At 45.6% G+C, this 13,900-nt stretch overlaps 1 protein-coding gene across 25 annotated transcripts in view; it reads right to left on the reverse strand.

Moving 5' to 3' along the window:
* Positions 1–13,672, reverse strand: part of LOC146866844 (scavenger receptor cysteine-rich domain-containing protein DMBT1-like) — a 605,183-nt gene extending 591,511 nt beyond the window's left edge. For all 25 annotated transcript variants that reach the window (XM_085602150.1, XM_085602105.1, XM_085602159.1 and 22 more), the window contains exon 1: positions 13,420–13,672. In XM_085602150.1, coding sequence (XP_085458276.1) covers positions 13,420–13,492 — 73 coding nt within the window. In that variant the 5' untranslated portion in view covers positions 13,493–13,672. The remainder of the gene's footprint in view (positions 1–13,419) is intronic.
* Positions 13,673–13,900: the final 228 nt, after the last annotated feature.

Below are 13,900 nucleotides of genomic sequence, written 5' to 3' on the forward strand. Positions count from 1 at the left end.
GTTTCATGCTATCGTCCTGAGAATAAGACATATATTTCTGATATATCATGCTTATGCTGACAGTAGTTGTTTCCCAATCAGGTTGGTAATAACAGGTGAGAAGTTCGGCTATTTCAACATAATTTCTTAAAACAAGCCTATTTAGAATATAGTCCCTCACCTGTAGATATTTGAAAAAGTAGCACTGTGGGAGCCCATAAGCATCCCTTCATGAAGGAACCCCTAACTAGCATAAAGATGCCCCAAGTAGACTACGCTCAGCTCACCCTAGAACTGTCCAGCTTTATCATGAGATATGTCAGGGAATAATGGAATACCCAACAGCGGAATATCAGAATGAACGGCTGGTATAGAGAATTGTATGCAAATTTCACGCCAGATCCGAACTATGGGGCAGATTTACAATAACTGGCGCATCCCTGCATATCAGCAGGGATGCACCAGTTATTGTACGTTACGGCTCCGCCACCATGGATGCGCCGCATTTACAATGCGCCGCACCATGGGGCAAAAACGGACAGATGCGTGACGCATCTGTGCCGTAAATGCAGCGTATTGCTGGAGTTGCATCACAAGCACGACGCAGCTCCAGCGAGGCTCTGTGGTGCCCTATCTGCACAATGCTGCGTCAATCCTTACGCCTGCTTCAAGCAGGCGCAGGGTTTTGACGCAGCATGGTCTCAAAAGTGACCGAGTGAAATCTTGTAGATTTCACTCAGCCACTTTTAGGAGGCGTTCCTGCGACGGAACGCCCCCCCTGCACAGGAACGCCTGCTTCTTGCGCAGGGCTTTACAACGTGACGCATCTCCCAGATGCATCACGTTGTAAATACCCCGCAGCATGGCGCTGGTTTTGCGCCGCCGCTGCGTCACAAAAGTGACGCAACTGCGGCGTAAAAGAGGCGCAAGGGGCTTGTAAATCTGCCCCTATGTCTCTGACTACCTTAAACCTAACCCTCTTAAAGTGGGATCCAGCAACCTATGCACAGAATATCTCATGCCAGAACCTAATGCTAATTGAGACCTGTTGGATATCTTCTATTGCAAAATGAAATCAGTCTCACTAAGAAATAAGGACAGTTTGGTTTAGAAGAATAAGGAACAATACTTTGGAGAAATGATACTCCCCCTGCTGAAAAGTACTGATACTGTTCATTAAAGGTACGACTGCCCCATTAAAACTATAAAAACACAGCTCACGTGCTAGAAAGGAATCGTTCTAACTTTACAGCAGCCATTCTGAGAATAGAGTATAGCGTTGCCTATTATCCATTAGTGGGCTTTATTCCTTTCCATAAAGGTTAAGTAGGGAGGCAGGAATGTAGGCGTTTCTTTGAAAGACAAGCTTCAGGAGGGCCTGAACACAAACAAATGTGTACGTTTGAAAGTTCCATACAAGTGCAAGTGTACCCTCAGCCCAAAAAGGGCAAACAAACTCGCTCCTGCTTGTCAAAGGCAAGCATAAGTGCTTGTACAGGGTACAAAGAGAGGGAAGACAGCCCATTCCATTGTAGCGCAAGGAAAGGGATTTTCTCTAAAAAATTTATTTTCTGGTGGAGAAAAAAAGGTTAAAGGTAACAAGGCCAAATACACTTTCCTGCATGATTAACACACGCTTAATTTTCCACCAGATGAAAATTCCACATGAGTACATTGTGTGCATGTGAGTAGTCCTAGAAATTTAGAAATGCCATGGATTGCCAGGAAACCTCCTAGAATTATCTGTAAATCCCATCAAAGTAGAACAAATTCTCCAAACATAGAATTCATTCATTTAAAAGTGTTTTCCCGAGGATAAAATAGTGGTGAAGTCAGGGTTATGGTCAGGGTTATGGTCCAGCTGGTAAACCTAGCTTCTACCGCAGACTAGTACTACCCTTTCAGCACATTCAGTGTTACAAAACTGGGCGTATTATGGATGTTGATGCTCACACATAAAATTAAACCTTATGTAAGGAAACCAGCTAGTGGCATCTGTGCCTGTTACTTTCACACTTTGCATTTCTCCTTTTCTCCTTGCTTTCCTACCTCACATGGGACGTCTGAGCTGTTTCTAGGCGGAGCTCGAAAATCTTTCCAGCTCCCAGGGGCAGTTACCAAATGCAGAGAGTTGAGATGAGAAAGAAACATTGAGAAACAGAAATTGCTTACTTCTAGGCCAAATAAATGGCAAGTGCCTTACACGGCTTGCTGAAAAAACGAAGATCCGTGTGATAAATGTGGTGAGATCACACCCTAAAGGCCTGAGCTCCAAGCCTTAACAGATACACCAATAAATGTAGAGAAAATACTTGGTTTTTCCGGGTTTTCCAAGATTAATGCATTTCATTTGCTTTTAGAGTTCAAAGTTAACTCTTCACTATCAAGGTAATTTGAGAAGGGTAGGGGCACATTAACGTGGAATGGCCGGGTCTCGCGAGGCTCAACCTTGGCTATGGCCCTGTGCGCGAGCGTGTCCAACACATTCACATCTGAGAGTTGCAGACCTTCCAACTAAATAAAAACATCACACCATCTGAGAAGGGGTGGGGCCTTGGAGGGGGGCAGGGCCTCGTGCTGAGAAGCACCTAAGAGGCACCTGTGTCCACACCCCGGACCCAAACGCTCTCTTCCAAAAAAAAAAAACATAAGCATGCTGAAGCTGTTGCCGATGTCCTGGGGTGTTTTCACACCTGCAAATGGATGTTGTCAGTTCAAAGTCTCTAAAAACTGTTAACAGTGGGTTTCAGCTCATTTTTCCTGCCACCATGTGATATCAGCTCCTTATTGGGTGACCGTCTGAAGGGACTCAGGGTGGCATTGTGTGAGTTGGCAGGTCTGGAGTTGTGGGAGTGAGTGCACTGTTTAGGACTGTGTTAGTGATTATCCAGGGTGGAGCGTAGCTGTGTGAAAAATGGGAAGCTTCCAATAGTGATCCTAGCAAACCCAAAGTCGATTTTGGATATACTGTGGCCTCGGGTATTGTGTATAGCGAGACCAAGACTGCATTGGTGCTGTACCCAACAATGACCTGGGAAATTGAGTCACAATGGCATTGCTGTGGCAACCATGTTTTGCGAGTGGCATGTTGCAGGAGGAAGTGGCACAGCTAATGCCCCAGACCATAGCCAGTTCGGTGGAGGTAAGCCTGGAGGAGCAGCTGCTTCTTCTACCCGGAGACAGATACCTTGTCCCTCAGAACCTGACCATGGCAAGTAGGAGTGGTGAGGCTGCCACTGGAGGAGAAACTCCATGGCTGGTGCTAATCAGGGACCTAACGAAGTAAGCTGTAGATGGCGGCAGACCATGACTCCTCATACTTCAGCCCCTCCCCATGTGCAGACGTGGTAGAGCGGCTGCCACCAAAGGAGTAACCCTCTGCTGGGCCCGGGCAGTGCCGTACTTAAGGTAGGCCGATTTAGGCAGGAGACTCCTATTTTTGAAGCAAAAAATGTCTTTATTTTGGCTCTATAGAAGTCAATGGGGTAAATACAATCTCCTGATGCTTTTTTAAAAGTCTCCCACTTTCCTCTTCTAGTATGTTGTCACGTATTGAAGAGGGGCCGTTGGCAAAATTCAGTGAGGTGCCATGTGCCTCAGAATTGCGGAGTGAGCCCATGACAAGGTGGCCCTGAAAGGGAATTGCCAGACTACTCATGCACTATGGCATACAATACAGGATTGACCGTGGAAAGATGGGAAACATATCAACACACTCTTTGACAGATGCCACCCGGGACCACACTGGTAGTCCCAGGTCTGTTTGATTCTGGTGCAGTGGTGTAAGCGATACTCATAAGACATTTACCTCCCTTTGCCAGAGCACTTGATTTGGTCTTCGGCTGTTTACTGTTTGTGGGGAGACCTGGCTGTACTGATTACTGGGCACAGCGATCACTTAAGTACTGAGAAAATGATGCAGGATAAAGGGGAGTCGCCCATCCTGGGAATCCCGGACTGGTTGAACAGACTCAACTCCCTCTCCCTGACAATTTGGGCAGCAGATAGAGAGATCTACAGAAAGCAATGGTCCTGGAGTCAGGAGTTTTTAGCAAATAGTCTTGCTTCCCTAGCTGGGCATGGAGTAGTTTGCACCAATACGCTTACATCAATACTTGGTGAGATCGGAGGTAGACCCCCACCCACCTCGTCCTCCATTTACTTTGTTCTACTGGGACCTGAGTGAGGAGAAAGGGGTTGGACCCCCTTGGCTCTTGACTGTAGTGATCCCTGGGTCATAAAGGCCACATTTGATTACCATACTGGCCTGCAAATGCCCGGACGTTGTGACCATGGCAGTCGACCCATTACTGTGACGACATGGCTGAGGTCACTCAATTGGACTAAACCGAACGGAAGGTGATTGATTTGCAACACTGCATGGGAGCATTTGAAAGAAGTCTGCTTCAAGAGGGTGCCAGAATATTTGGAGGCAGGGAACATGGAAGGCTTCCCACCTAATTCCTTTTAGAACTTACGGGCATTGTGTTCATCCCCCCATTCAAACTGATCTGGGGCTGATGGACATCACTCAAAACAGTGCCCTGTCATAGCCTGTTTCCTCTAGCATCAACTGCCAGGGAGGTTTCCTCAGCAGCGAAGCACAGCAACGGCACAAAGATCTATGTGTCAGCATACTTCACACAGAAAACCATGCTCTGTGGAAATGATTCTTGCACTCAGGTCACAACTCCGCAAGTTGAGGATAAGCTGTGGCCTCTTGGAACCATTAACAATGCTCCTTACACTTAATGATACACATAGAGAATTTAGGGACCCAGAGGAACTGCTGGGCTTTTTGGACACGATGGATGCATGGATATCTAATCACTCTGACGCTCTCTCCTTGGCATCCCAGCAAGAAGCTACTCATTCATTGACCCCGGCAGACAATCATGATGACTCTGTAGTGGAAGGACATGTACAGCAGACAGTGCTGAACAGATCCAAAAGAAATGATCACTGGGAAAGACTAGTGTACCCATCAGGAACAGAGAGAAGATCAAGTCTCCACTGAAGGACTGATGGATGGTTTGGGCTGATGGGAGGACCAGGTACAGGTGCCGCTACAACAGCGACATAGGTAGCTACTACCCAGGTAACACCTGATCTTTTGTACTGCCTTATGGTATTTGCCTAGGAGGGGCTACTTGGGGATGTTATCCATTGTAGGGAAGGGAAAAATCCAGGTAGTCCTTGGAAACTATGGCCGGCCTAATGCTCTATGCTTACCCACCTTGGGCAATTATGTAAGACACTGCTACAGGGTGGGCAGGGGTGACCTGTAGTGCAAGCTGAATTGACTATCTAGGAATCATAAGTCTAAATCACTGTAGCAGATTGCACCAGGGGTGTGATGGTAGAAGACATAGCTCACCCTTTTAAAGAAGTTGGCTCTTGGGGATCTGTTTCCCCAGAAGCTTTTGTTTAAGCAGAGGAGACTGTTGCTATATATATTTCATAGTCCTGCTGATTTCACTGTTCTTTGCTTCCCTCTTATACAGTGCCCTAATAAGAGTCACCACTATTATTTACATAAATGCAGAGCCACCTTTATACACACAGTAGGTGGACACATCATAATCCATTGTGTATCATACCCTCCCACTGCAGATCACGCCATCCAAGTTGCTATCCGCAATTCACAGCCAGCTCCTTCGGAACACTAACCTTTAGCACAAGTTCACAAATGAGCCTGCAGCCACACAAACCTCCTGAGAAACCCTGCATTTCTGCCCTTCAAGGTTAATGGTCTGATGCATTAGATAAAAAGGAAAAAAGGACCTTGCCTATTTAGCAACCACATCCCCATACATACTCCTTATCGAGGAGACCAACCTGTCACTGGTGGAGTTGAGCAAGTTTAAGAGACACTGCGTTGGGAGGGTCACCAGAGCCAATTGTATTGGTGGTCCCATAGGACCTGCAAGCTCCCAGTCTGGAACAAGATCCCCTAAGAAGCAAGGTGTTGACATTCTTTAAAAAAACAGTCCCTACAATACACAATGCAGAAAATGTAAGTGAAGCAGGAGGGAGATATGCCTTCACTAAAACCATCACAATGAAAACAATGATTATAGTTGGCTCTGTATATCACCCAACACTGAAAGTACAGCCTTATTTTGTTCTTTGTCACGCCTTGTCACTGAATTTGGATGTGCAAGGATAGTGAAATGCAGGGACTGGAACATAGCCCTGGGCCATAACATAGACCTGTCGGGTGCAAATGACATATCTAATGACAGGGATCGAACAGTGCTAATGAATGGCATGGCAGACTGTGGCTTGATTGACCCCTGGTATTTGAACAATAGGAAATATAATTTTAAATCTTGTGTACAATGGACATGTTATAAGCTTGATTCCTCCTGAACCAGCAAGCCCTCCCTGCACTGGAGAACTGCGAAATACTTGACGGGGTATAGCTAATCACACACTAGTACAGATAGAGCTGTAACTAGGTCATGTACAGCTAGCCACGAAACACTGGTGGCTCAACATGTCATACTATAAAATGCCAGAAGATAAACTAAAAATGGCTTCACACCGCGTCAGTATCTCACTGACAATGAGGAATCTGTTTCATCAGCTGAAGTCCTATGGACCACAGCCAAAGCTGCCTTATGTGGAGGGTTGAGGTGGGATTCAGCTCCGGGGGCGGCTCTCCATTGGAGTAGAGGAGCGTCTTGAGTGCCCATGACGAGATAGTCTCGTCATGGGCCGCGGTTGCGCTGTGCCCATGACGAGACTATCTCGTCATGAACCCCGCCCGCTAATTCAACGCCCGGCACAGGGCGGGGAAAGGGCGGGGCACACAAGGGGTTAAAGGGTGCATGTTTATTTGGCTGGCCATCTTGCGATGGCCAGCCAGACATGCGCACTTTAAACCTCTTAAAGTGCTTAAGAGCAAGTGCAGGCCTCCAGTGCGTTGGGGAGCACTGAGAGAGGCCACTCCCACCAACCAGGGCGCTGATCTCATTCTGGTTAATAGCATGTGAGCAGTGCCAGGATTGGTCAAGGGAGATTGCTGGGTCCCACACTGCAGTCCCAGGAAATGTGGTCAAAGCGAGGGTGATGTCATGTCGTCTGGATCCGGTAAGTGTTTTTAATTTTTATTATTTATTTTATTTTATTTGCATGCAACCAACCATTTGACCGCCCTCTTCAGTAGATGCCAGCCGCCACTGTTCAGCTCCTCGGAGGAGAATGGCGCTCGTGGAGCAGCATAATTACAAATGTCGATTCAGCCACTAAGAAAACAATATGCTAGATGCGCAACCCAACTCGACATAGTGAAATTCGACCTCAAGGCTTTCACCCGCTTTTTGGTGACCTGTATAGCGCTGAGACAGCGGATAACTCTCAACAAGTGTTGGCATTGTTGGAGGGCAAACCCCTCTCCAGCCTCTCAGAAGATGGTAGACTATTGCTGCAAGGTGAGATAATAGAGGAGCTTCTAGAGTTTATATCTGCAATGCCCTACAGTAAGGCCCCAAGGGATGATGTATTACCTACTGAGTTTTATAAACTGAACAAACAGTTTCTTTAAAGAGGCTGAAGGTAGGGGCGGACTACAATAGGAATACAACAGAGCCATCATTAGCCTCATTTTGAAAGAAGGCAAGGGCCGACCCAATGTGAAAGTAATAGACCCATCTTGCTACTCAATGTGCAGGAAAGGCATTGGAAAATGTACTGGTGACCCTACTCAAGAAAGGTCTGCCGAGTGTCATGCATGATTAACAAGTGGGCTTTGCGCTGGGGCGCACATCCAGAAACTACATGCGCATGCAGGTGAACATCCTCTGGCAGGTGAAAGCAGAATTAGACAGAAAGATCCTCCTGTCGCTTGGCGCCCAGAAAGTGCTCCTTAGGGCGGAGTGGGGGCATCTTTTTAGGACACTGGAAAGGGGGGGGGGTTGTTTCAGCACTTTCTATAGAAAGCTCTATACCACTCTACAATCCAAATTCAATGTGGGGGTATGTGGTGTCAGGGATCTTTAGGTTACACTGAGGGACATCGCAGGGATAACCCGTGTCCCTGTTACTATTCGTGCTGGCCCTGGAACTGTTGGTGGTGATTATCAGGCAGAATGACCATATACGGGGCATTGATATCCCAGAAAGACAAAGTAAGGTCATGCTCTATGCGGATGGAATACTGCTGATGCTCAGCAATCCAGACTTCAATACCTCCCCTAATGTCTTTAATTGGGGACTTTTGTTGAAAGAACTGCAGCACAAGTGAAGTCCTCCTTATTAAGAACATACCAAAAATATGCAAGACCAGAGACCATGGTTTCACATGAAAATTCTCTAACTTGAAATACCTGGGCACAGGGACTGGGCAACATGGTTCTAGAAAACATGCAGCCATTAAAGGCCAAAACTGAAAGTAATCTGATGGTTCACCCTCCAGCTTTCCTTGTGAGGTTGAACCCCATGCCTAACCGATACAGGAATACTAGTTGAGCTGGGGCACATCCAGGGGTACATTCACCAACTTTTGTTAGATTCTTTTAGACTCCATCTACTCAGGGATGATGAATACTGAGTCCAAGACATTCTGACAGGCTTGCTATACAATACACAGAGGAGGACTGGAAGAACGTGCTGGAAGGTTATGGAAGGTCATGACAGTGTCTTAGGAGAAGCTGGGCTGAAGTTCTCCTATTTCAAGATACTCCATAGTTGGTATCTGCCCTCCTACATGCTCAAAAAAGCTACACTGGCACCGGACGACCATTATTGACGGAGTGCACATCCGAAATGCGACCTCTATGATATACTGTGGTCATGTACACAGCTCCAAAATTACAGGGCAAAAATATAGATAGTACTGCACACCAGCGGCTGTCCTTGTAGACTTGGATACGTTAGTGATTCTGTGTGATATGCTGGATCTAGAGGAACCATAACTGCTGTTGACATCAATCTCTTCTCATTGGAAGAGATGGATGTCAACATCTGTGGGTGCAGAGGGGGTAAACTGTCTCAAGCTGCCCACCCTAGTGGTAAAAACACCCACTAGACACCAAGTTTTAAAAAAAGGAGTGGGGTTGAGATTGGCTAATCTTGCATCAAGCCCAGGCATCAAACAGTCTTTAATCCAAGTGTGTCCACCTAAGTGGGCAGAAAGCCTAGTTCACCACCCAGGATTAGTGAAACAAACAAATGATGGGGGCACGAGGCAAACTCTCTGCCACCTGGATGGGCAGATTGGGGGTTGGTCACCAAATCTGCTCAACCGGGGAGGGGGACTGAAATCACAAGGAAGGAAAAAAATTAAAACGTATATGAGGTGAGGGACTTGCCTGTTCTGGCATGGTGCTACACCCTCCCATTCCCTAGAACTCCAATATTTCTACGCTGCTGCTGGTGCAGAGTGGGGTACCACAAGGGGTTAGTGTAAAAAATGCGATTAGGGTTGTTTGCAAGCCCATACTGACCAAACTACATGGCCCAGGCACCTAAACATTTTACCCACAATCTGTCAACTCAGGGATGGCAGGAATTCTAGTCGACTGCATGGTATTTAGGGGCATATCAACAACAACCGGCGATAATTATCGCTGAGCGCACTTAGCACCAGGATAATTATCGCCGGCTAGCGCCGATTTTCATCACTGAAATAGCGTGCTATTAGCAACGCTTATCTCATCAGCGATAAAAATCCTAGCGCTAACTGGCTAACGTGAGATTATCGCTGGAAACCCAGCGAAAATCTCATGTTAGCTCGTTGATAGGGACTCACAAACTTAGCTATGATATCCACCTTCCATAGGATATCATGGCTAAGTCAGTCCTGAAGCAGGCGTAAGGAAAGTAGTGATAACAGGGTTTATCGCTACTTTTCCTGACGCTATGCTTCATAGCGTTAGGCTTGCTGATAGGAGAAATGTCGCTTAGCGACATTTCTCCTGTCATGCCAGGTCAGGAACGCCCACTTTGCATCTCATTAGAGATGCAAAGCTGGGCGTTAGGAATCCTGATGCTAAAGCAAGGTTTCACGCGTCAGCGTGACCTTGCTGATTAGGCGATAAAATTATCGCCGCTTTTCGGCCGAAAACGGCCGCAAAAGCGGCGATAATTTTTTATCGCCTGCTTGTTGATATGCCCCTATGTCACAAAAGGAATAGGATGGGTGGCTAGCCTGTCCTAACATTGAAGTAAACCCTGGAGCTCACAGCACCAGTCATTCTGCCCATGTGTGAAGACAGAATGGGAGTTTACCCCCTCTCTGCAGACCCATACATCAAAACGTTTAACAAGGAAATTCCATTGTACTCTCCTTTTGCACTGAGGAAGGCTGCAGGATTTGGGCTTAGGTTTGGCTTAGATTTGTAGGGAACCTAGTAACCCCACCAATCCTGGGCATTTCTGACAACTAGAGGCCCATCCAATCGTGTGGTGTGGCTTGCCTGGATCCCAACATATTTACTTATCCAGAATGCCCTGTGATTATTAAAACTATGCTTATGAACACCACATTTCTTATCACTTTCAATATGGGATGGCTGTAGTATTCTTGATAGGGTTGGCTGGCACCCAGAAACCCCTACACTACTTTTTCCCATTTAAAAAAAATAAAATGTTGGCTAGTTTGTCAAGCACCTTCAGCATAAATCACAGTCCCTGAGTTTCTTTACAGTTCCCAACATTTGTTGACATTACCAGGGTAGGCCTGAAACTATGTTTTCACTGCCACTGTAGTGGATGGCACAATAAGTGCCACAATCCACAGGTGGCATGTAACTTTCTATGCCAGCAGTATATTTTGGCACCACATACTATGTATGGCCTTATAGTAAAGTTAGTTGTACCTTTCATGTCTTGCATGCAAAATGACTAAGTCTTACAGTCTTCCGGATGGTTGGGCTGCATGACAGCAGCTGTGCAGCACACAACTGAGGGAGTGTTGCACACAGACAGTCAGTCCAGAGTCTGCTGCACACATCTCCTTGCACCAGTCACTTAAAGCTGTGGTTAAAAGATCTTTCCAAGTCACAAAATCATCTCAATCTGTCACATACACACAGGCAAGAACCTATCAAGCATATGCACACAGCCCTGATTGTGAAAAACAGATCACCATTGCATCACATAAAGCCACAAAGCCTAAGGCCCATTCCGTGTCACACACATGTACTATAATATCACACAAAGCCCTATAGAATATCGCACATATAGCGAGGGTCTGACTGGGACAGAAGAAGGCCCAGGCACCAAATTAAAATTGCCCCCATTAGCGAATCAGATTGCTAAAATAAAAGTGGCCCACATTTGCAAATAAAGGCAATTTTGAACTTATAATGAATAGCCGTATAGGCGTTTTACATGGTACAAACTGTATAGTTGTTTTATAGGTGTTTTACAAGGTATGGGAGACTGCATACATTTGTGCTTGTGACAGGCAACATTTGTGGTAATGTCAGAGAAATCAACAGTAACAATCGGTCCACCAGGCCATAAAACAGGCCCACAGTAAAAAGAACAGCCCATACCCTGACCTGTCAGTCCTGCCCTTCAGGCACTGCCAGATTGACCTACAGGACATCCTGACCCCATATAACCTGCATTGCAACTAGTGCCAGAGCCTGGCAGCTACAGCCCAAATATGTCCCAAACAGCCACTGAATTTATCATATATTCCAAACCACAGCCTGTCCCCCCACACACAGAGCACAAAATCTGACAAAAAGTGCACCACAACATCTCAAAGCCGCAGAGCCAAGCACACATACAACCTGTCACATAGTGTCAGAGACCGACTTGCATAGGCCAACACTGCAATAAATATCCAAGAACATATTAAGCATATGCATGCACACCTACATGCAGTCCCCCTACCTTTTGCATGCATAACCTATAGTCTATCTCACAAACTCATCCTATCATATACATCATGACACCGGAACATGACATCCCGGAGACACTGGCCAGAACCTGTCTCACTCACATCCAAAAGCCTACCAAAAACAGCCTTAAAACTTGGCACGCTAACACGAAGCCTACCTGGTTGGCTAAAAAGACAGGACTGGCAGAAGGCATCACACATGACATGGGACCACTTGACAGCTAGAAGTGATGGCTCTCTCACTTGAATGTAGAGGAAGCTTTATGTTGGGTAGGGGCTGCTGGGATGTGCATCTGTTGGTTCTTGTAAAGCGTATGTATATAGCACTTAAAATTGTTTTGCAAATATTTATATGTAAATATTAATGTATATTTGATTATTATATTTATTCTCAATGTTAAACTAAAGAAAAATGCTACAACTCTATTAACTTAATTCTGAATATTGTCTTTAAACATTGGAAATATATGATAATATATATTTTTTTAAATCTAAAATTCAAGTTAAAATCGAAATTCCCTTCTAAAGGATTTTTTTATTCCGCATTATTAATTATTAAAAGTCATTTATTGAATGAATTAAAAGTAATGTATTCATATTTGTTTAATTATTGTTCGATACATTTTGAAATGAAAAATTTTATTAAAATATTTAAGAATTAAATATGTACTATTTTTATATATTTAACATTAAATGCCATTATTTATATCTTTAACTATTTTAAATATTTTAATTTAGTTTAACACTATTTCCTATGGGGTTCAAATATAAGTCCCTGTCCCCATTATTTTCTATTGGAGGGTGTCACAGTACCAGTGGGTGGCCATGCGTGGTGCTCACTCACTACTGCCTTTATTCAGTAGTAATTTACATTTGGAAGTTTGTACCTAGAGACATGAAAGTCGACACTTTTGAGTAACTTTGCACTCTGGTTTTGGGAATAGCCTAAAGTAGTAACGTTTTTCAAAAGTGTAAGTGAAAATGACACCTGTAAGTTACTTTGGAATCACCCTCAATGTCTGTTGACTGGAGCGCACTGACTGTGGTACTAAAGCAAAGCGTGGGAAAAGATGGGAGCTGGGAGCTCAGTCATTTGTCCTGCTTGATCCATTTGGGAAAGTTGCCAACCTGCTGTAAGCCCCAAGGAAGCTTGGTGACCCACTATATCCCCCTATGACACCGCAAAGGCTTTCGTGGCCCCCAGAGTGCCCCCACCCTCTATGACTCTCCTGATGGAGGTGTAGCGAGCCAGAGACCCTGCTGCATCCCAGCACGCTCTTCCACGTCTAGAAGCCATCATTCAAATAGTGGCAAGTGCAAAGCCAACAGGTCTAGTTTTATTGGGCTAGTGAACGCCAAGACATGGATGCCGAAATTCTGTTTGCATCAGTTCGCACATTAAAACCAGACCTATTGGCTTTGCCTCAGCCAATGGCTTCGCTATGAATAGCAGAGCACAGTCGCTATTAGGCTAAATGTTAACACTGCAGCACTGTATCTACAGGCTCTTTGCAGTGCTGCGATCTGTTCTTCAATGTGCAGTGAGAGCATGAAGGAATTAAGCATCGGAGATATAACCTCACCTGCAGGGTGCGGCAGCCCCCCGCTGCACAGCAGCAGCAGCAGTAGAGGCGTGTAGAGCTCTGCTGTGGCCATCTCGAGCTGCGAGCAGGCCTGCTCTCTGTCACTCTCATGAAGGGCGCTTCGGAATTTATGGGTCTCTGGTGAGCGGTGGGTTTGCCAGGTGAGGTTCACTCCGCCTGTGCCCGCTCGATACCAGGAAGTGATTTCGATTGTTTATGACCACACTTTGCCACCGTTCTTCGCCTCACGCACGTAGCTTCCCTTTTAATGGCTGTTTTATATCACTGACCCCTGCCGATGTCAGAGCCTGCACAAAAGTGATAGACACAATTGTAAAGGAGTCTAAGTTTATCTTTTGTGAATCATGTGTCAAACATGAATCTATTGCCTTGGGGAAAAATGCTGTATAAAGGTCGCATGCTCTGTTTGTGGGAAAACAGTATTTGAACATCCGTCTGAAGTCTTCTAATGTCTCTCCCA

The sequence above is a fragment of the Triturus cristatus genome, chromosome 1_2, assembly GCF_964204655.1.
Source record: "Triturus cristatus chromosome 1_2, aTriCri1.1, whole genome shotgun sequence".
Classification (NCBI taxonomy): Eukaryota; Metazoa; Chordata; class Amphibia; order Caudata; family Salamandridae; genus Triturus; species Triturus cristatus.